At 36.7% G+C, this 22,670-nt stretch overlaps 4 protein-coding genes across 6 annotated transcripts; 3 read left to right on the forward strand and 1 right to left on the reverse strand.

Moving 5' to 3' along the window:
* The first annotated feature begins 3,055 nt into the window (after nucleotides 1–3,055).
* LOC122048090 lies at nucleotides 3,056–10,510 on the forward strand. Of its 3 annotated transcripts, none has more exons than XM_042609697.1 (9): nucleotides 3,056–3,193; nucleotides 3,423–3,471; nucleotides 3,555–4,246; nucleotides 5,357–5,542; nucleotides 5,657–5,748; nucleotides 7,257–7,316; nucleotides 7,411–7,480; nucleotides 9,581–9,784; nucleotides 9,907–10,510. In XM_042609697.1, exons 2-9 carry the CDS (start codon nucleotides 3,459–3,461, stop codon nucleotides 10,288–10,290), a joined length of 1,701 nt encoding a protein of 566 aa, XP_042465631.1. In that variant the 5' UTR covers nucleotides 3,056–3,193; nucleotides 3,423–3,458; the 3' UTR covers nucleotides 10,291–10,510. The 3 variants fall into 3 exon arrangements, with proteins under 3 accessions (XP_042465631.1, XP_042465639.1, XP_042465646.1); XM_042609705.1 differs by having other exon boundaries at nucleotides 3,102–3,193; nucleotides 3,277–3,471; XM_042609712.1 differs by lacking the exon at nucleotides 3,056–3,193 and having other exon boundaries at nucleotides 3,220–3,471; nucleotides 5,657–5,736.
* A 607-nt stretch (nucleotides 10,511–11,117) lies between these two features.
* LOC122048113 lies at nucleotides 11,118–14,311 on the reverse strand. The gene is made up of 5 exons (XM_042609722.1): nucleotides 13,366–14,311; nucleotides 12,922–12,974; nucleotides 12,054–12,220; nucleotides 11,824–11,972; nucleotides 11,118–11,745 (listed from the first exon to the last, which is right to left on the reverse strand). The coding sequence occupies exons 1-5, from the start codon at nucleotides 14,174–14,176 to the stop codon at nucleotides 11,330–11,332; spliced, it is 1,596 nt and encodes a 531-aa protein (XP_042465656.1). The 5' UTR covers nucleotides 14,177–14,311; the 3' UTR covers nucleotides 11,118–11,329.
* Nucleotides 14,312–14,495: 184 nt separating this feature from the next.
* On the forward strand, nucleotides 14,496–19,823 carry LOC122048124. Its single transcript, XM_042609730.1, has 7 exons — nucleotides 14,496–14,761; nucleotides 14,865–14,975; nucleotides 15,625–15,693; nucleotides 17,748–17,879; nucleotides 18,997–19,074; nucleotides 19,157–19,276; nucleotides 19,360–19,823. The coding sequence occupies exons 1-7, from the start codon at nucleotides 14,546–14,548 to the stop codon at nucleotides 19,543–19,545; spliced, it is 912 nt and encodes a 303-aa protein (XP_042465664.1). The 5' UTR covers nucleotides 14,496–14,545; the 3' UTR covers nucleotides 19,546–19,823.
* A 971-nt stretch (nucleotides 19,824–20,794) lies between these two features.
* LOC122048134 lies at nucleotides 20,795–22,618 on the forward strand. The gene is made up of 3 exons (XM_042609738.1): nucleotides 20,795–20,955; nucleotides 21,158–21,356; nucleotides 22,202–22,618. Exons 2-3 carry the CDS (start codon nucleotides 21,175–21,177, stop codon nucleotides 22,386–22,388), a joined length of 369 nt encoding a protein of 122 aa, XP_042465672.1. The 5' UTR covers nucleotides 20,795–20,955; nucleotides 21,158–21,174; the 3' UTR covers nucleotides 22,389–22,618.
* The last annotated feature ends 52 nt before the right edge of the window (nucleotides 22,619–22,670 follow it).

Raw genomic sequence — 22,670 nt, forward strand, 5'->3', positions numbered from 1 at the left:
ATGACTCATACTTGAAAACCTTCTTTGTAATATTGGACCTAAGGAGATCTCATTGAACTTTGTCTCCATTAATGACATAACTTGGATATCTTTTTGTTGGACAAGGTGCAACACTTCTCCATGCTTTTGGGATTTGTGGAAGCCCCTAACGTTCCAAGAAGCTATCTTCATTTATCACGTCTTTGGGCTGCTTACACTTATAGTCATCTGCCACTTGTTGGGGCTCGTGTACTATTTCCCATATTCACACTTACATTTACTATTGTAGTTGAGGGCAAAGAGGATGTTGATGTCTCAGATGTTGTATGGATTATCTCACTTGCTGTCTCATTTTCCCGTGCGTCCGTAGAGGATGAAGAGCTCCCCAAGCTAAAATCTGTCGGCTGGTGTATTACTTGTGGTGGCTGTATTTCGACACTTCTTTGAGGTACTTCTGCATTTATTTTTACTATTTGTGGAATCTATTGTTGTGGCATTTGATTTGCTCCTTGGGGATCATTGTTCTAAACAATAGGGGACTAGATAATCACCAGAATGAGGTTGTTTACCAGGATGATGACAAGATCATTTTGCTCAACATGTACTTCAACATTTGGTCTTTATTGTGTTGGCAGTCATTGTTGCCTTGTTTGATTTCTATATCTTGTTCTTATCCTCCCATGACCCCTAACTGATTGAGATCTTGATCTCCCATATCTTTGTATATTTGGATCAGCGTGAGCATCCTATTCAGGCCATGTAGGTTGCTACCCAACCTGTGCAGTTCTTCTACGACAAATTTTCGATTGATGGCCTATCTTCTTACATGTTTGGCAAAAATCTGGTACCATTTCATAGATAATTCTTAAGTCAATTTGTACACCAGTAGGTAGGGTGATAGAGAGCTCATGAATCCGCTCTCTAAAAGCCAAAACCTCCACCATGAGACTCGCATACTCTGAATGTTCTCTTGCACATGTCAAATTATCGGTGTACAATGATTTTCTAATTTCTGATTCAATCATGCTTAACACTTTTTGAGTCCAACAATCTGGTCGGAGGCAATGAATTTGTATCCAATCAGGCACAAAACGTTCATCCTCATCAAATAGAAAATATTTAGGCATTATCTTCAAAAACATTAGAATACCAAATACAAAGTAAAGGCCTCCTTGTAGTACTTTTCCCCGATCTTCTTCCTTATCAAAGTGAAAGACTATCCACCCACTCTTATGCATGAAAAGCTTGTGGGGAATCTTCCATTGAAAATCAATGATTCGGACACCATCTCTACCTCGATACCAACCCATGAAACAACTAACAAGACAAAAATCGATTGAATCCTCCACACTATCTATGTCATTATAGTCAAAAGCTAACCTTTCTTCCTTTGCTTTATACTGATATAGTTTTATAGAAAGTTTTGTTTTATGATTGTCCTTGAAGAGGCTAGCCCAATTCTTCTTCTTTGGTTGCTGCACATTCCTTCCATTGTTTATAGCTTCATCAACATGGGCCGGTTATGTTTCAGCCACTGGAGGTTGGTGTTTTACTTCCTCCGCCAAGATCTCCTCTTCCACCACTGGTGGTGGTGGGTTGTTTCCATGAGCATGAGCTTGCTGAGGAGGAACATCTATCCTCAGTGATGTGCTTACCTCATTGGCTTCATTAACCACATCATCATATTGTTCCAAGTCATCATTGTCCAATTGATCCATTTATTCCATTATCTCTACCACATAAGCCACTTCATCTGTCACCTCATCTTGGTTTGCCACCTCCCTAGGTGTCTTTTGACCAGAATGCCTCTTGGTCTTCCACTTTTTCTTTGCCATGTATGAGAAGGCAACCAACTGTCCCTTGAAATCTTTTTCACGATATTGTTGATACATGAGCATATTAGATGTATGAAAAGTAGATAATGTTTTTTCTAATAAATCTTCATTGGTTACTTTTTTTTTCTACATAATTTCAATTGTAAACTGATATGGAAGATTGATGAATTATACTCACTTACACTTTGAAATCTTATAAACATAAGTGCATCCCATCGTAACGAGCTTTTGGAAGAATGATAGTCTTTTGGTGATCATTACTCTCCTTCCAATTTATCCACAAGACAAATGGGTTATTCACTATCAAGTTCTCAATTGTTTGACCTTCATAAAGGTGATGGTGGATAAAAATCATAGCTTTGACATTTTCTTGATGGGTGACTTTATTTCCTTCTATGATAGTTTCTCAAAGACCATTCACATCTAGATGGATTTCGGCATCTATTACCCATGATATGTAGTTCTTTCCAATGATATCAAGAGCAACAAACTCAAGCTTAGCAAGACTTTCTTTCCAATGATATCAAGAGCAACAAACTCAAGCTTAGCAAGATTAGCCATGATAAAAAAAATAAAAAACAAGAAACAAAACAAACTTACGACAATAACCCAAAAGGAGTATTGAGAGTAAGCTAAGAGACTTGCATGTAATAAAACACTACATAACCATACTACAAATAAGGGTATAGTAGAGAGTAATTTAGAGAAAAAGAATTCACTTCTATTCCTTTTCATCCAATATTTCTTTCACATAAGTTACTATTTATAGGTTTCATGTATACACCGTCCATCTTCCACATTATAAATTATAGGACTCCATAAGTATGAGGGTGCGTTAGAAAATCGTCGAAGCTTGGAGAGGGTGCGAGGGCGAGGGGGAGATGTTAAATTTGTGGAAGATAATTTTGTAAAAAAAATTGATAACCCCATGCTCATGAAAAACGTTAGGCTGCCAAGATTTTCTGATTTTAAATTATATTCTCAAATTATTTACGTGGTAAAAATTACTTATTAGGAATCACTCATTATTTAAATTAAATAAGGTTATGAAGAGTAACGGAGGATAACGAGGTAATAGATGTTCCAATTTTAATGTCGACATGCGAATAATATAGACATCTACTAAAATGTATTATTCGTACAAAGAAATGTAAATAAAAAAGTTGAAAATGAAAAAACAATTTGTTTTCTCAACAAACACAATTGTCACCGGCGGTTGCAGGTTCCAATTTTAGCCCACAACTTGGCATAATTGGGCCATATCGGTCTCGATTTAGTTCCCCGACAGCTCACTGCCACTCACCGAGTCTCCAAAGGAGTTCCAGCGCGTACCTCCAGCTCGAAGGTTCTACGTGCTGCCCCCCCTTCTCCCTTCCTGTGTAAGTCCTTCAACTTCTCAGTTCTTTTATGATGGATTCAATCGATTTCTCTGTATTAATTTGAGATCCCATGGAAATTGGAGCGTGTTCCATTGGGGATCACGGGATATCGCAGGACGTTTTTGAGGTCCACTGATGGATTTTTTTTTATCCTTTGTCGAGATGAGCGTTTGTGCCTTCTACAATTGATTGTAATCATCGGTGATATGACGATTCCTTCTTTGTCCAGACAAGCAGAAGATTTACCGATTATCAAGAGCAGCCCATGAAGCTTAATGGTAAGCTTTATTTATTAGTCCAAGTACTCACCCCATAGATCTTGCGTTTGATTCTTTTCTCTTCACCGACATGATAAACACAGATGGACAAAACTCTGCTAACAAAGACAGCAAGAATAAGAAGCAGGAGGCGAATAAGCTCCAGACAACTAAGGATAGCAATCCTAGAAGTGACCTATGGACAAATGGGCTCATCTGTGCTTTTGAATTTGTTCGTTTTCATAAATCACCAAGTGCGCAGAAATCCATTTCAAAAACCCAATTTTTTCAGAGAAATAATAATCTGGATACAAGAAACCAAGTAAACTTGTCCACACAAGATGGTACTTCTGTCCAACTCTTGGATGATCCTGAATCTATTTCTGACATGAATGCAATTGATGATGGTGCTGCAACCTTTAATGCTGATGAAATTCCGCAGTTTGATAACTCAAAAATTAAAACCAAGAACATCAAGGGTTTACAATGTGGTCGTTGGGTTCCCATTGGATGGGCTAGAATTTCAGAGCTTGTCCAGTTGGTCCAAGTTGATGCTAGCTGGTCTTCACAGCAAACATATATAGCTGATGAAGAGGAAGATTTTACTGTTGCTGATGTTGCTGCTCCATACTGGGAACGACCAGTAGGGCCAACATGGTGGTGTCATGTCACTGCTGGCCATCATGCTATTGATGCATGGCTAAGCAATGCTCAATGGTTGCATCCAGCCATCAACATTGCTTTGAGAGATGAAAGCCGACTCATTAGTGAAAAAATGAAGTATCTTTTGTATGAGGTAATGGTAACTGATTAAAGTTCTTCTCATTATCTGCTAGATATAGTGTCTAGAGTACCTTATCAATTTTTTTTCTGGTTAGAGCACAATAAAATACCCTGTCATTTCTTTTGAATACCTTCCTTGATTCGTCATCACACTATCCTATAAGCAATTTCATGTAATTGTATCAGTGGTCAGTGGATGGAATATTCTTCATTCCTTTCTTCTAGATGCAAAGTCGCTAAGTTGTATATCTTTCAAGGGATAACTACATTTTTCTCGTGGTAATTCCTTGCACATTTTGAGTTTTTTGAGGGAATAGATATCAATTTTTAACACATGCTATAATAATAATAATAATTATTATTATTATTTAAATTTTAATAACAGCATCAAAACATCAAGGTAAGTTTGTGTAGGAGATATTTATTCTTATTTTTCTGAAAATATATAAGGGTAAGTTTGTCTTTAGTTTGACTTTTTGTTTACATGATATTTTATGCTGTGTACCTCTGCAATCATTCACATAGTTGTCAGTCTCTTAGCATAGTAGAGCCTGAAATCATGATTATCTGGACCTATTAATTCCCACATATCCAAGTAAGTTATACATAAACATGACATAACATTAAAAAAAGTATATACTTTCTAGATTTTGTGCTTCTTGAAGTCAAGGGAACTTGTGTGATTAACTTTCATCCGAAAATAATATTTTATGAGTACCACTTGACGACTGACATGTCATCAACAATAGTTGATGATCAAATGAACCTCAAAATGCCTGCCTACTACTGTATGGAAATTTTCTGCATTACTAAAAGAAATCTGTCTTGGTGAACTTCAGAGAAATTACCGAAGATCATGGAAATATTATAGAACATAGTTCTCTTGCATGAGCACCTAGGGATGCCAATCACCATGAATATAAATTATGGGTTCTGTTTTTTCATATTGTTATTAAAAGTTATCAACAGAAAGTTATGAGTCTTATGTGACGGTTCTGTGGAAGTAAAATGCACTATTTCTGATGTTATTGGCAGTAGTTTTTTTCTGTTGTGTCTACATGTTTTCTATTAGATCTACTTTTTGTTTCGTTAGACTTATTTCATCGTGGTGCTAACTGTTTAGGTCCCAGTTAGGGTTGCTGGTGGGCTGTTATTTGAGCTTTTGGGTCAATCAATTGGTGACCCACATGGAGAAGATGACATACCAATTGTTCTCCGCTCTTGGCAAGCTCAAAACTTTTTAGTTACTACACTACATGTTAAAGGCACTGCATCAAGTATCAATGTACTTGGCATAACTGAAGTTCAGGTAATTAGTCCTTGGTCTGTTAGAAAATTTGGCTAGCATTTTATCTCATGGATAGAATTTATCTTATGTATCTGAATTTCATGTATAGTTGAGCATCTTTCCAATATTTTGCAGGATTTGCTTCTAGCTGGTGGAAGTGCAGCACCAAAGTCGGTTCATGAAGTCATTGCTCATTTAGCTAGCCGCCTTTCTCGGTGGGATGATAGGTGCAGTATGATATGTTATCATTCTCTCTGTGTTTGCCTCCCTCTCTAACCCCTAGAAATAGATGTATTCATTCTATATGGTTTAGAATGCTTTCTCCATGAAATTGTTTCAGCACATCAGCAGTAACCTGATGATTCTTGTGTTAACATCTGTATCTGTGGCGGCTTGTGCTCCAAAATTGTATACCTGACAATTATTCATAGTGGAGCTCGCTACCATGGTGCTAAGAGAAAAAAAAAGAGTATGGTTTTATTTAATAATTCGAAAACTTTGGATCATGATCTTGGTGAATGGTTTCGGATTTATAGTTGATGTATGAGAATTATGAACACCTAGATTCTCTATTCTGCATCAAAAATAGCATGGATTAATCATCTAACTTAAAGATTTCTAGATCTGATACTATTTTTGTCAGCCTTTATATCTTTTTTAAAGATGCTGAATATGTGAAATATGAGTCCTTTCTTGGCTCTTTCTCCCATAAATTTTACCCGTGACATTGCATTGAAGCCCTAAGTCTAGCTAATTTGTTATCTGTCCAATTGTCAAACACAAGACAACAAAACCCAAGATAAACATCCAGAAATCTCATTTTGTGTTTCTAATTAGGAAGAATAAAAGAAATTGCGATTTCCATCTGGTAAAGCTACTTACTATATATACTTGTGTAAGTTTAGAAGGTTCCCTCGTGATGGTCTTGGGTCGGGTACGGCGGGGGTGCTGGGGGCGAGCGTTTCGCCTTTTTGCCACAATTGTGTAAGTTTAGAAGGCTGTTGTTGCAGTAATGAAAATCATTACTTTTCAAACATCACAATGACAAATTTCCTGATTGTCTGATAGTTCTGATTCTAGCTAAGGAAGCTAGATCAGTCAGTTGTTTCACATATGTTGGAATAGGAATAAAAAAACATTGAAGGTATTCTGATCAAGGATCTATGATTGCATCAGACTGTAGTTTCCACTAATATAATTTATTTCACATGGATGAAGATCGATATGGGTTAGTCAAATTGATCCTTAGTTCTGGATTGTGGACAATAAAAAAAAATTAATTTTAGATTGTCCAATCTGGTATAGGATTGAAATCATTGAAGTGACTCTGATCAAGGATCTATGATCTTATCTAACTGTAGTTTCCACTAATATAATTATTCCATTTTGCATTGATTAGGATCTATGTAGATTTGCCAAATTGATCCTGTAGTTATGAATTGTGGACAATCAAAAAACCCTTTCGATTGTCCTTGTTGTACTAGAATTGGTTCTGAAGAGAATGTTTTGGAAAAGAAAACCCTGCCCTTTGCAGGTTCTTTTGCAAATTTGCTCATTTTTTCATTCCGTTCCCAATTTTTTATTTGATGTTCTTACTATCAGAAAATTCCACTCATCGGATTTACTTTTCTTGACAAATCTGTGGGTTGGTAAATTCTCTGTCAGACATATATCCATGTAACAATATGGGTTGATAAGTGAATGACAATTTGTCTCCTCTTTTTGAGTGCTTTAGATTGTTCCGGAAGTATGTTTTTGGAGCAGCAGATGAGATTGAGCTAAAGTTTGTAAATAGGTGCTCGACCGTTTATACATGTCATCCTTGATTTTTTTTTACCGGCTTATCTTAGCAACTTTTTAGGAGCTTTTTATGTGTCTACTTTGACCAGGAGAAATTATGAAGATTTGAATCTGCTAAGTATCATACTGAACCAAGAAATCAGAAGATTGGCAACTCAGGTATTCAGTTTTTTATTTACCGCATTATCATTATGTTGATGTAGGATGTTAAGGTGGATGTGTGGACATACGAGGATGAACAAAATAAGAAATGAGAGTATTAGACAGAAAGTCGGAGTTACATTTATTGAGGAAAAACTCTGAGAGACACGTTTAAGATGGTACGGACAGGTACTTAGACGACCAATAAATGCTCAGTTAGGCGATGTGAAACTATGACAAATACACACATCAAACGAGGAAACGGAAAACCAAAAAGACTTGGTTAACAATAATAAAATAAGATAAAATTTATTTAATTATAGGTGATGATATAGTAGGAGATAGAACCCAATGACATAAAATGATACATATAGCCGACCCTATCTAGTGGGATAAGGGTTGGTTGCTGTTGTATCATTATGTTGGTGTAGAAGGGGAGCCTTGACGTAACGGTAAAGTTGCTGAGTGTGATCTTGACGGCATGGGTTTGAGTTGCGGAAATAGCCTCTTGCAATACAATTGCGTACAATAGACCCAATGTGATCCGACTCTTCTCCGAGACCTAGCTTTAGCGGAAGCTTCATGCACAAGGTTGCCCTTTATTATTATATTGGCGTAGTTTTTCTCCTTTGGATGGTGAGTTCTTTGTTTTGACAGTGATTTGATACAATAGGGCAATATGGTGACGTATATTTCATATCTTCAATTTTGTAGTCACACCTCAGGTTGTTGAGGCACCCCTTTGGCCCAGCTCACCCTTTCTGGTTGGTGTTCCTTTAGATTGATGTCCCTGTTCGGGTAGTCAAGGAATCTCTTCAAGTAGACAAGGCACCCTTTAGAATAATCTAGACACCCCTTAGGTTAGACGTATCCTTTAAGGTGGTTTAGACACTCCGGTTCGGGGCTGATTTGGACAGCGTTGAACAACATTCAGAACTGTTCTTGCAGTGTTGTTCAGCAGTGTTGTTTGACACTACTTGAGCAAATGTCAAATGACACTACTTGAGCAGTGTTGTTTGACGCTATCATTCTTTTACATGCAGTCAAACTACAATTTTTTTTTCAGTAGGGACTAATAAAGAAAATGTTACTATAACAATTACATATGGTTTTAAATCTTCCATCAGAACGATGAAGCAACCTATCATGGAGACATAACTATGAAGCAGGATATTTAGTCTCGCCTTTAGCATTTTAAGTACATATATACTATGCTGATATTACTAGCAACTGATAAAAACTCCTTTTAAGTTTTTTACTTCTTAAATTCAACTTGTTGCTTTATTTTTCAAGTTTAAATGAGAGAAATTTTGGTACCAAATCTTGTGTTTTCATCATGGTAGGGATATCATCTTTGTTGATGATGCCACCAATATTGTGGCAGATATTTGCATAAGCTTCTAATAATTTTAGTCTGTTCCTAAGTAGCTGTTTGCCATTTTATCCATATTACCAAATGACTTAGTTTTCAAATTGCACATAGCTATGGTAGATACATTTATCCTTAACTTCCATTGTTCCTGGTTTTCCCATAATTCGTTTATGGAGAAGCATACTAATTAAAGTATGTTGGCATCATTTTCTTTTGGTGTCTTGTTCGACTACAATTTCTTGATTAGTTTTTTTTCTTTGAAAAAGAAACAAACATTAATGATTAGCTGATACAACAACTGCTAACACATGCCAGACAATAATCCGGAAATTAAATCTTCTACTGCCAGTGAATTAAATGCAACTTGATGCCAAAACATTTCTTTCATCTTAAGCATGCTTTTGTTGCTTTATATTCCACTATTTTCATGGGATAAAGAGGACCAAAAAATTTCTACTTATTCATGAGTCTTGCAAAGAGTAGATTGTATAAGATACCCTGAAATTGCTTTTGGATCATCACTACAGTCCACTTATAGATGAGTCCGAGTTATAAAAAAAAATAGTAGTTTATATATGATAACCCAAAGCTCTTGGATCATCACTACAGTCCTAGAAGGCCTTTTAGTATCATACGATATACATTGGTCTAAAGAAGTACTTATTCCGATTGTGGTTGCAGATTCTAGTTAGAAAATTTTCTAGCTCTACTTGAGTGTAACCTTACACATTTTTTCTGGTTGCTAGGTTATTAGAGTTAAATGGTCCTTGCATGCTAGGGAAGAAATTGTTTTCGAGCTTCTGCATTACTTGAGAGGAAATGCCTCAAGAATCATGCTAGAGACAATTAAGAAGAGCACCAGGGAGATGTTGGAAGAGCAAGAGGCTGTCCGTGGGCGGCTTTTTACAATTCAAGACGTTATGCAGAGTACAGTGCGTGCATGGCTACAAGTATGACCTTGAAAGATTGTCGCCATGTTGGAATGGACAAAACATTTTTCTACTTTTATATATGCAACCTTACCCATAAACCTGCCATCCATGTTGTTTATCTTATGGACTATGTGATCCAGGATAGAAGCCTCCGCGTTACGCATAATTTGACCATCTTTGGTGGTTGCGGCCTAGTTCTTTCGATAATCACTGGGCTTTTTGGGATCAATGTGGATGGAATACCCGGGGGTGCAAACACGCCATATGCGTTTGGTCTCTTTGCCGGAGTTCTTTTCTTCATAGGGATTGTTCTGATCGGTCTAGGGTTACTTTATCTTGGGTTGCAGAATCCGATTACTGAAGAAAAAGTTCAGGTGAGGACGTTGGAGCTCCAGCAGCTGGTCTCCATGTTCCAGCACGAAGCGGAAACCCACGCCAAGGTTAGAGATGCCATCTCAAGGCATAATCTACCTCCAACTGCGGCAGATGTGCTCCAGGAAGCAGGATATGTTATTATACCATGAAAAGAGGAACCACTGACTAATATTATAATTTGAACAGCATGTCTCAGCTCCGAACTCTTTATTTAATGAACAGAAGAGTGAAAATAAAGAGGTTTGATAATAATCTGGACGTTCAGATTCCATGCTATTTGGCTTTTCCTCTATGTAATGAATTTTTGATTTTGAACAAACGTTATCTGTGTATAGGATAGTAATACAAGTCTTTTAGTCTTGGAGAATACTTGATAGGATCAAATGCGAGGCTAATTGATTGATCATCTCCAGTTTTCTGCATGGTGAATGATTTTTGCAAATCCTGTTTTATTTTGATAGGTTCATAGGTGTTCTTTGGGAGTTTGGATGGAAATGATAAAAGAGTTGTGCTATTTTGTATTTTTTTTATTTATTTTGTTGCGCGAGTTCAAAGCTAAAAAGGCAAATACAATCACCTACATGGAAAATATTTAGATTTTGAAAGAGCATTTTTGTAGACATTCCTAAGGCAAATAATGCAAAGTTAGATGCTTTTCAAAAATTGAGATGATGTTTGGTTAAATTATTGGAATGACTATGAGTATGAATTTAATAATAAAGTAGAATAAAAATGAGAATGAAAATAATTCACTTAGTTATATGAGTTTGATTAATTTTCATAAATCAAAAAATTATTTTTAAATTGTACTATTTTTTACTATCATTTCATTTTCTCATTCTTAAATTCATCAACCAAGAATCAACCAAACACCCCCTGAGATAATAAATTCTGGAAAAAAAGCTTATAACGAAATACACATTCCTAGTTCAGTGCGGGCATTACGGTTTCATTTTAGAGAAACGAAAGCATAATCATTCCTATAAAATTATCTGGATATCATTGTAAAAACTTCAGGTTGTGAACCGTGGTTAAGAACAAAATCTCATCCTTACAAGAAAAAGCATGTGGGCATCATTAACAATGCATCATTCCAACCATTGCTTGGAGTCTTTGAGTTTGACCTAAGAATACAAGTTTAGTCTCCAATGATCAAAATGCAATGATGCCGCTCTCAGCTTGTTTCTCTCATTCTTCCATTTCATCAGCAGATGGTGGATTCTCCACCTCGCTACCACTGTTAAAGTAATCTTTGACAGAATCATCGTCAATATTGTATTTCAGAAATTTCAACTGTGATCCGGATTCTTCGTTTGCATGTTCCCTTTGCTTTCTCCTCTTCTTGCTCACGTCAGTTTTCATAGAATGAGCAGCCGTGAGAAATGCAACTTCTGCTGTTCCCATGTCATCATCTTTCATAGTTTTGTTTTCAACTCTTCCTTTATTATCGAAGAAGAAAAGATCATCATCTGCCGTGTTGGTTCCTGAATTGAACTCTGTAGCATCATTGTCATGAGATTCCTCAAACATCACTTTGTTACACAGTTCCAAAATGTCATCTTCAAAAAGCTTAAGCCCTCGTTCTTCAAGAACCACAAACCACTCTACAAGTTGAAACAAAGTTCTAACATTAACTAGAACACAACTTAAAGTCACGATGTGATAATATTCAAAATACTAACTGAGAAGCCCTTGAGGTGTGTTAGCACTGGGTCGGTTGTGTTCATCCAAGCGAATCTGATGAGTGGCCCATTTGACCAAGGCATTTGGAACACAGGATGTTGTGAATGCATTAGTATAGGATATAGCTTTGTTATAATCTCTTTTACCCCTGCAACGGCAATGAATTTCAGCACTAATACTACCTTCGTCTACAAATATCTGCAGTCTCAAAAAAAAGGCTTGTATTCACCTGACTGAATGAATGGCTTCATAAGTAACAATCAGTCTTCTCATTATAAGATTCATCAACGAGTCATTGAAATTTTCTACTTTAAATCCTGGATTTATGAAAGAATAATCCACTAAAATCACAGAATCATAGAGGACATTTCGTATCAGGCTTTCATCTTTTGAACTCTGAGGAAAAAAAACTTGCATTAGAAAAAGAATACGATTGAAATGTAGCCCATTAAGTTACATCAGATTACCCTTGAAATGAAATTGAAAATATCTAGTAGTCGATTGATGTTATGATCAAACAAAAAATATTTAGCATGAAAATAGACTGATATACTCCTAAATCGTAATAGATCTAGAGTTATGAGACTTTAAGTTTATTCACTAGTGAAAAGGTCAGATAATTTACAAGATCACTGCTTATCCAGACTCGCATACCATATGAAACCAAAGTTACAGTTTAAGCATAATATGATCTGTTTTACTTGGCCTCACATTTTCTTGATGCTACTTGTAGCTCTAACCTACTTGAAATCAAAAGTCCAATTTTCAAAGAACAACTTTCCCTACAAGCAATGACTAGTTCATTTTTGTTGTGGACATTAATAGAAGGGCATAAAATATTCAAAATCCAAGCAATGACTAGTTCATGATCCTGCTTGTGATCAAGCAAATATCACCAAATTATATCAAGATTATAAATCTGGTTCTTGAGGCAAGCATAGCTAAATAATTAATCTGCAAGCTATCTAGGATATCCTGTATATCAATTTTCAGTTCATTCACAAAGCAAGATCAACTATGGAGAATGTCGGTAAATATTACATCACGTTGAAATTCTTAGTTATGTCTCATTCATTGTCTTTGACTAGCACACTTACCAAGATGGCAATAACTGGCATTGGCGGCTTCAGTAGCAGTCTCAGTAGTATATCTGTTTATGAAGGTCAGAAGTCAGATAAGAATCACAATCTGCCAAGGGAACATCTATCAAATCTAGGGAATGGAATAACACTTAGAACCAATTTAGGCAGTGAATAAGGTGCTGAAGAACTAAAGCTTTCAACAATAACATGAAACTGACAGCAGCATCAGAAACTATAGTAAGACACAACAAAAACTATTGGTACATTCAAAGTTCAGATACATACTGAAATTAGATCGTATAAGCAAGTGTAGTAGCTTAGCATGATAATCTTCACACTATTATAAATCAACAGACCATCTAAGCTGAAGCTCCTTGTATGTTGAAATACTACAAATTTAGCTCAAGACTTAGCAGTTAAATCTTTCACATGAATTTGAAGTATGGGAAAGCAACTTACCAAAGAAAACACAGTTTTGAAACACAGATATTGAACTGACACTCCATATTGTCAGTTCCTTCTGTAAGTCTGGCCTTGGCAAACCATCCACCTGAACCTTCAGTGCCAAATTTAGAAAGAATGTCTCTGCCGCAACAGCACCAGCCAAATATCCAATTCCACACTTTTCTTGCTTGAAGAATGCACAAATTTCATCACTGAGACAAGGAAACAGAACATTCAAATCATCTCCTTTCTCACAATGCTGCAGCGTCCACACCCTAACTATATCCATAAAACAAGGCAGCAAGTAGCCATCAGAAAGCTCTTGACCATTAGAGCTCCTACCACTACAAATGCTAACGTAGCTGATAACTGCCTCTGCCAAACTATCTATCTCCTTTCTCAACTTCTTCGCCACTTTCCCAGACAGCTTCTTTTCCTCTCTTACAAAGTAATATAGCTCCGAAACAACTGGAGCAAGCAAGGCCACGCTCTTTGGGCCATTGCACGGAGCGGAACACGCCGAAAGAAGCTGAAGAAGGTCTCTCACCGCAAAAATTCGATCAAAAACGTCCCTTTTCGACCGGATTGCTTCGTGGTAGCCAAGAGCAGAGTAAAACCAGATTACCTCGAGCGGCGGATCGACGCTGGACTGGATCAGGCGGAAGAAAATCGGTCGGAAGGCGGAGAAGTCACAGGACTCCTTCGTAACTTCAATGAGGAACCGTTCGATGGATTCTTCGAGCATTGTCTGGAAGTTAGTGACGGTGAGAGGGCCACAGGCGAGCGATTCGACCGGAGATGGAGATTCGAGGATGATCGGGTCCATTGGAAGTGGTGGGCTTCAGATGTTACTAGGGATCGAGTAGTCGTGGGCGGGCTGGAGGCTATAAACCCTAACCCTAGTTTCTCCGATCGGTTTTCGGGGGAAAATTTGATTCGGAAAAGGGCCGTTTTTCACTGGCTGGGGAATTTTCCAATTTATCCTTAAACTTCTAAAATTCCGCCCTTTTACATTTTGAGGACACAATTATGAGAAATATAATTTCAATCAAGATTTTTTCGGATCCTAGTATAGGCCAAGTGAAACTATCATAACGGGTCGGATCATAGTCTTCTTGAAGCTTTGATCCAAAGACCAGGTAATCTAAATAGGCACGTATCAAGTCGCGAGGTGGCGGAGAGCAGAAGACGAGCAATGGCGTCGCGCTTCCAGTCCTCCCACTCTTCGTTCCTTTTCCTTCTTCTCTTGCTCTCTTCTTCTCTTCCCCATTCCCTCGCTTCCTCGAAGAAGCCGCCCGCGGCTGCTCGAAAGGGCGACATCCCCTTCATCAAGTGCCAGGTCTGTGAGAAGATCTCCCATCAAATTATACATCAGGTGAAGAAAAAGGAGTCTCAGATTTCGCCAAAGAAGGTTCTTATTTTCTCGACTCTTTGTTCAAGTTCTTTCTCATTTGCGCCCGCTTTTCCTCTATCCAAGTGGTAGATCTGGGTTGATTGGTTTGGTGCTGGATTAGGTTTCGGAGCTCCAGATCATTGAAATAGCTGAAAATATTTGTAATCTGAAGAAAGAGGAGTCGGATTGGATTCTCCAGATTGACCTTGTTGAGAAAGGCGATAAGTTGGAGGTATGTGCAGGAAATTCACTGAGCCGCAGTTAGCTTGTTTAACTTGTTATATACTAGCATATATAAAAATATAATCTGTCTTGTTCCATTGATTGGATAGTTACTACATTTTAAGGCTTCTTTCTGGAAGCGGTACAATATAGAGATTGAGGAATTACAATTTCAACGCTCTAACGAATTCATTGATGCAAGGATGGTATTCTGGGATTGGTTTCTTTGTTACTTGGGGATGTTTAAATTCTCTATCACATTTGTTCAATCCCTCGTTTTACATACTGTTAGATCTCTCTGTAAACCCTTGTCCCGGTGTATGTATTTTGACTTCCAGGTGTAAATGTGTAATAATCTTGCTATGCATTTAGTTTATGTGGAACTCAATAAGGAGATATGTATTAGTTAAGTGATTGAGCTCAATTATAAATTATGATAACCCCTAAAACCTGTTGGTTGCACACTACCCTTATTATCTTGGCAAAAGTTTTTTCTTCCTGTTTTTCAGAAATACACAAATTATTAGTTTTAATTCTTCCCCTTTCCTTTTCATTCCGAGCCACTTCTTGGCACCATTAGTTGGTTTCCTTACTGATATATATTTTTGATCCAATACACTCCTCTTTTGTAATTGTTAACTAGATTTTGCATTTTCCAGCTGATTGAGCAAGGTGTTGAAGGATTATGTAATTCAGAATGTAAAACCATTGAGCGTGCTTGTCAAGAGGTATCATACATTTGTTCCATCTGATGTAAATGTTGTTTGGGCAATGGAAAATATCAAATGTAGTTCTTTTATATAGATTCTTTTCATCAAACTGAATATTGTTTTTACTGCTTTAGTTGAGCATTTCAACAAACAGTTAATGATCAATAATCCTTCTTTTTGTCCATCATTGATATAATGAAACTCAGGTTCTTGCCCTATGTTGTTGGCTGCAGTAGTTATGACCTATCACTCTACATTTACTTTGGGAAGAATCTCTATTAAGTATGGCATATAAATGCAGTGATGATGTGCTCTCATGGAAAGGTTTGACATTGTTCCATTGCCTAAACTGAAGAGGCTGTGAAATAATCGGCATTCCTTATGCTGTTCTAAAATTATACACTAATTCACTAGTTGATGTCCACACAACACATTGTACCATGGTTTATATGTTTGTTGCATTACCAAAATTTATGGTTATGTATCTCTCGGATCAAAGGGGAATAGAAGATTGGTGTTCAAGATTTGACCTCCCACATAATAGTTTTGATAGCATCAAGAATCCCTGTTTAATTCCAGTTTTCTTTTAGAAAAAGTCATTCAAAATAAATAGTCAGATGCTAGATAGATTTGTTTACAGAAAATTGAACCAATGTTCTTTTGTTTCTTGAATTTCCATTTCCCAGTATTATTTATATTAACTTTTTTTTTTGTTTTTCAGGAAGATAAACAATATTCTGTATAACAAATAAATTTAATTACACAATGGTGTCAAAGACACTTGCATGATTTTTTTATTTGCTTTCCAAATTTTAAATTCATTTTATGGAAAATGTAAACTGAAAATAGAAATCTTGAAATGGTTTCCATGAACCAAATGCATCCTTAAACATCTTAATGGATTATCACTGAAAAATGAATAAGTATGCCTACTGGTAAATTTATATTTCATTGGCCCACTTTTTCCATTTATGTCATTTGTATAGTTCCCGACGCAATATCTTGAGCATTGGACTATTATTGTTCTTCGAGGCCAATTTCAAATTTCTGTCAGACCATTGCTGTATGGTACCACACCACAACAAGATTAAAATATAATAAAAAAATGGTTTAATTGTATAAAAAAATTGAAGTTGGGAGAAAATAAATTCCAAGCAGTATGTCAATTGTGTTGTATGGAATACCATACAGCACAACCCACCTACTAAAAGTTTCGAGGTATATGAACTAATCCCTTGTCGATTTGTTAAATAGCAATTGAGTTGTAGAGATTCAGTTTACTAAACCATGTACTTGATCCAAGGTTTGGAATTTCATTCGTTACAGCTTGGTATATTCGGAATTCACTTGTCTGGGAGATTGCTAGTAGGTGGACCGCCACTCTTGCTCAGTTCACTAGTAAAAAATTGTACTGGATGTATGCATTCTTGGTACGTATAGCATCTTGTCGGATAGCATATGTTCTATACTGTGCATCGCCTGACATTGGTCAATTGACCTTGTGCTTCAATGGACACAACTGTGAGAGGAAGAAGAGAATTTGGCTGAGTAGTTGTCAGGTTACCATGGATAAGAATTGGATGCTTATTTCTTGTGCATTTTGGACTTGAGGCCTTCCATCCTGAGAATATTTTTAATATGTGATAAAATATGATTTGGCAAGTCATGAATAGGTCTCACTTCTGGATGATTCACTGGATGATAAATCCAGAATATAACCAAAATGATTGGAACTTTTTATTGTTTTTTCTATTATGAGTACACCTATAGGATCTCACCAATTAGGAGATAAGAAGGGCCAGTGCAAGCCATTGTTTCCTTGCCTCCAAAGCCAAAAAGCTTGTTGCCATAAACTGAACCAGCAACTCAAACTGTCGCTTCTTACTCTTAGACTGCAATGTTGCAACCTTACAGCTGCACAAAACCCCACTTTTTTGGTTTTGTTTAGCATTATACTGATTTAAGCTTTTAATATGTTGTCTACCACGTTTTGGTTATTTAACACTTAGTGTGCATACTTAGTTTAAGATACTTGACTATTTTTATAATATGCACGATACATTCATTTGCAGATCTTGGGTTATACGGATACTGATGTTGCTGAATTTGTGTATAGCACTAGACCTTCAGTTGATCAGTTGATTAATTTTCTCTGCAAGGACCTTTCTAAAGCATGCTCTGTCAAGCCACACCCTCTTCCTGCGGTGATTTTCTGCACTTGATATTTATCACAATTCAAATGAAAATGAAGATTCCTTGTAAGACTATACTTTGTCGTCTATGTTTGTTTTAAGCATGTGATCACCCAATTAATGCAATTATAGTATCTGACAAATTTGACTATATCAAAAGGGGGAAAACTGAAAAATAAAACGAATCTGTAACAAGTATAGATTTATCATTATATTGTAGTTGTGGTTGTAGTTGTGGTTGTAGTTGTAACCAACAAAATGATAGTTATATTGTAGTTGTGGTTCCTGTCTTTTTCATTAGTTCGGATCCTCTGTCCCAAACATCCCGTGTCCCTATGCCCCCTCGTCGATCGGACGGTCGTGGCATCCTCGAGATGTGTATGACATCCTCGTGATGTGCACTGCATTCTTGAGATATGATTTGGTCCATCCGATCGACAAGGAGACACGGGGACACGGGGACACGGGGTGTTTGGGATAGAGGATCCGAACTCCTTTTTCATTATCTTTATCGAGCCATATTAATCCCAATTCTGTGACGGGCTACATGATTTATCATTTTATGAACTCAGGCCCACTATATAATCAATTGTACACCTTCGAACATATCTTTTAGTTGGATCTACATTTAATTTATCATTAAGTTGCAATTTGTCAATTTTTATTGCGCGATGATTAATATTTCTACTGAATTAACCTTTTTCTTATATTTAATTAGTTCTCTGAAACACATAATTTTGCTTGTTGCTCCACCCCTTTCCCCAAAACTGCTGCACATGATCTGACCCACTTGTGCAGCTTCAGTTTCCAATCATTTAGAAATAACTTACACCCACATTTAGTATATCATATTAGCATCATGCAGAGTGCCAACGTCCCATATCTTTATGGCCTTGGGTCAACTCCGATGTCATTGTGGGCACATGTTACCTGTTGTTGACAAAATAAGTCATCTTGGACTGAAATATGTGAATCAGTTTCTTTGATTAACGAATTACCTGACATCAACTGATTTGGAAGTTTCTTGGGAGAATTAAAATGCCAAGTATTTCTGCAAACAAGCTGCAATTTAAATATTAGACTTCATGGAGGTACAAGAACTGAATTATACATAACTTCAAATTTGCAGGATAGGATTGCTGGAGAAGCATTTGTTGCCAAGCCCGCCAAAGAAGCTGAAATGGATAAGATTTTGAGATCTATGGAGGTATTTTACTATCGGGTTTAGGCTTTCCAATTTGCTTCATGTAGTGCAATGGATTTGATGTCTCCAATTTTTGCGAGAACAGGGCATGCCAGGGGCGCCAGGAATGAAAATGTACTCACGTGAAGATTTGATGAGTGGTAAATTCGGTGGCAGTGAAGAAGATGATGACGAGGACGAAGAAGATGACCTCTCTGAGAAACTGGTTTGCCAATTTTTTCCTTCTTGTTTTAAGTAATCAAACACCGAGCTTGAGGCCTTTTTTTTTTTTTTTGCTTCATTATTCAGGGAAACATTTTAAAAAGTAAAGACTCTCCCAAGCGGGACTATAAACAGAAGCTTTTGCAAGGTTTTGCAGAAACTGGGACAGCGATAAAGAGGCATATAAGCAAAGTATCTAAACATGCTAAGAGCTTGTGGAGAAAGTTTACAAAAGGTTCAAGCCCAGCAAAAGCAAAAAAGATTGATCTCTGAACCTGCAAGAACCATTTTTTTCAGTGAGTGAAATCAGAGTTAGTTTGAGAGCAAGTTTAGTTGCACAAAATGTGATGAACCTGTGCCAGAACAGTTAGGCATTATTGTTTGCTTCTTTTTTATTTTATTTTATCCAAAAGTATATTTAATGGGCCTAATTTTATGATTAGGATTAAGAACTGTAGACATCATTTATGTTAGATATGTTTTCAAAAACCTTGCTCCCTAATGTGAAAGTGAGCTGAAGTACAGGTCGAAATTGATGATCTTTCAACTAATCCCTCTTCAGGTTTCCCCCATCTATAATGAATCAAATGTTTATTTGTAATAATTGACCAATTTAAATCTGCTTTCATTTTTTTTTTGGAAAAAAGGTTGTCTCTGCTTATCATTGTGTTAAAAAAAAAAGTGTTTCTTAAGAAGATTCAGATGAACAGATGCTTAAGGGTAAGGAGAAAGTTAATTTGGACTTTTTTCTTTTCACTTTGCTACATTCTTCTCTTTTGTTATTCTAAGGAAGTAAACAACCAACACCCCTAGATTACTTTGCTCCTTTTAAATAACTATAAAAAATGCATCATATTTCAAGAATATTACAAGTTCATTATGACTATATGTTTCATTCCCTTCCTCTAATTTGCACATAATTCAAAATTATTCTTTATCTCATCAATTAAGGGTGTCAATTCAGATGAATTGGATGACTTCAAATTCAATCTGAATTCAAATACAATCCGAAACTCTTAAATCCAAACTCGATTAAATTTTTTTTTTATACTATTTTTCCTTACCATTCTTCATTTTTATCTTACTAACCTTGGTATTGGTATTGATGTACATAAAAATATCCTGATTTTTAAAATAAAATTTAATTTAATCCTAAAAAAATCTACTAAACTCTAAATTCTAATCAATCTGGGTTTATCCGAACCCAATCCGATCTCAAAAATTCCTAACCCAAACTTAATATTTTTAAGATCGGCTTGAATCATGTTAACCAATCCGATTTATTTTTACACTTCTAATCAATATAATTCACAAAAATTTGCTTAAGGAAAATAGTTGTTTTCGAGAATGAAATGTTTTGGACACAATATTATTACGAGGATAAATTATATTTAATTTTTTCATATAAAATATTTTAATTTGATTCAACTCAACAGATTATACATAACACCCTGTAATTTACTGAATTTTCAATCGTTTTTAAAGGATTTGCCTCTACAGGGGAAGAAAAGTGCCCCGCAAACCCTAGTCATGTTCCGGAGTCAAAATCTCGAAACTACCCCGATTGGACTCGATAAATTGCCGATGCCTTTAGGGTTTAGCCTTTAGCACTGGCTTCGCCGCTGACGCCCGAGCGGCTGCGTCTTCGCTTTACGATCTCTTCCCCGTGGTGTCATTTGGAAGGTGACATCCACATCTCTGTTTTCTTCATGCTCTCGACCAATAGTCGCTTCTATGGTTTCCAAATTTCGTTTTGTTCCAATCGTCTCGTCGGATCTAGGGTTTGCATTCAGTCAATCCGTTTGAACTTTCGTTCTGCCTTTTTTTTTCGCCGGTTCTTGAAATCGATGACTGATGAAATAAGTTTGTTTAAATTTTGGCACAGGCTCTTAGAGTTTGTAGATGGCGGCGAGACTACAGCAGTTTCGATCTAAGGCAGTGCAAGTTTCTAACTTCGTGTCTAAGCACGGTTGCGCTTACTACAAGGAGCTTCTGGAGAAGAACAAGCAGCACATCGTGCAGCCACCGACCATTGAGAAGTGCCAGGAGCTGTCAAAGCAGCTCTTTTACACACGTCTTGCGAGGTATACAGTTAGTTGTGGTTAATTTATCGAGTTCAGGGCCATTTTCTTTCAATTTTATAAATTTTGTTTCTCTTAACATAATATGCATGATTTTTTCTTAACCTACAGTAGGGTTTCATGAAGCTGATTTCTTTGGTTTGGTTCTCCAATCAAAGTCAGCATCTTTGCTTGATGTTAGGATGCATGTTTTGAAACAAGTAAAATGCATTGCTTCCTAAAAGGCTAGATGTTCCACATAATTTAATTTCTGCTAGATATAAACCGTCGAAATAGCTAAACTATCTCCCAAACTAACTCCCAAACAACGAACTTAAAGGAATTTAAGTTTCTTGTGGAGACACTTTGTTGTTGGATCTGGCTGACAATAATTATTGAATGGAATTATCTATCTGGATTGTTAGATGCTTGAAAGGGGTTGCCTGAATCTTGAGCTGCACTGCATTTGATAATTCATGTCATTAGTAGAATGACCTTCATGATCTCTACTAAGAACTAATATTTATGCCCTAGGCCGAGCGCTTTCCCCTTGAGCTATGGGGTGGCGTGGTATTCCACGGGAGAGGTTATTAACGTGGCACACAGACTGTGTGATGGGCATATATCAATATTTTTGGCTTGCTTTGCCGCTCTTCTGTGCTGAACAGCAGTGAGAGCGAGGCATAAGCCAACATTTGTACTTTCCTTCTCATCTATATATATATACATGGCTTATATATGTAATATTATATATTGCGATAAATTTCAACAAATAGCAATTTTATTTATTTATTTATTTTGCATATTTTGAAGAAGACCTTGTACACAACGAAGTTTGTATTGTACTAATATTGACATTTCTATGACAGCATCCCAGGCCGTTGTGAGTCGTTCTGGAAAGAGCTTGATGCCATGAAGCACATTGGGCGAAATCGGAAGGATCTCACAGTGGAGGACGCGGGAATTGCGGCACTCTTTGGGCTCGAGATGTATGCGTGGTTCTGTGTAGGTGAGATCATCGGAAGAGGATTCACGTTCACTGGGTACTACGTTTAAATCTCTTGGATACAAGGCAAGAGCTGCTTGTTTTGATTTTTGCTGTTGGGTATTTTATCTCAATTTTTCATTTTACCGATAAATTCATTGAGCTGGATAGTCAGATTGCAATTCGTCGAATAATTTGGACGCTTGTTTCTCACGTCGGGTTTGGATACCCACAAATTGAGTTCGGTTTCTACAGAGGCATCCAATAATCTATGTTTGAGATAACTTTTTTTTTTGGTAAATAATATTGTTAAAGTGTAAAATTCTTTCAGAGGAATGATTGCTCTATTAAGA

Source organism: Zingiber officinale, chromosome 1B (assembly GCF_018446385.1).
Source record: "Zingiber officinale cultivar Zhangliang chromosome 1B, Zo_v1.1, whole genome shotgun sequence".
NCBI lineage: Eukaryota > Viridiplantae > Streptophyta > Magnoliopsida > Zingiberales > Zingiberaceae > Zingiber > Zingiber officinale.

What these genes read in the sequence shown, in the direction of transcription:
- LOC122048090 (XM_042609697.1), top strand. An exon ending in TGAAGTATCTTTTGTATGAG is followed by an intron (nt 4,247 to 5,356) that starts GTAATGGTAACT and finishes CTAACTGTTTAG; the next exon opens with GTCCCAGTTAGGGTTGCTGG. An exon ending in TTGGCATAACTGAAGTTCAG is followed by an intron (nt 5,543 to 5,656) that starts GTAATTAGTCCT and finishes AATATTTTGCAG; the next exon opens with GATTTGCTTCTAGCTGGTGG.
- LOC122048113 (XM_042609722.1), bottom strand. Translation starts at nt 14,176, where the DNA reads ATGGACCCGATCATCCTCGAATCTCCATCTCCGGTCGAATCGCTCGCC. An exon ending in TCAAAACTGTGTTTTCTTTG is followed by an intron (nt 12,975 to 13,365) that starts GTAAGTTGCTTT and finishes CTTCATAAACAG; the next exon opens with ATATACTACTGAGACTGCTA. An exon ending in GAAGCCATTCATTCAGTCAG is followed by an intron (nt 11,973 to 12,053) that starts GTGAATACAAGC and finishes TTGCCGTTGCAG; the next exon opens with GGGTAAAAGAGATTATAACA.
- LOC122048124 (XM_042609730.1), top strand. Translation starts at nt 14,546, where the DNA reads ATGGCGTCGCGCTTCCAGTCCTCCCACTCTTCGTTCCTTTTCCTTCTT. An exon ending in AGAAAGGCGATAAGTTGGAG is followed by an intron (nt 14,976 to 15,624) that starts GTATGTGCAGGA and finishes TGCATTTTCCAG; the next exon opens with CTGATTGAGCAAGGTGTTGA. An exon ending in ATGACCTCTCTGAGAAACTG is followed by an intron (nt 19,277 to 19,359) that starts GTTTGCCAATTT and finishes TTCATTATTCAG; the next exon opens with GGAAACATTTTAAAAAGTAA.
- LOC122048134 (XM_042609738.1), top strand. Translation starts at nt 21,175, where the DNA reads ATGGCGGCGAGACTACAGCAGTTTCGATCTAAGGCAGTGCAAGTTTCT. An exon ending in TTTTACACACGTCTTGCGAG is followed by an intron (nt 21,357 to 22,201) that starts GTATACAGTTAG and finishes TTTCTATGACAG; the next exon opens with CATCCCAGGCCGTTGTGAGT.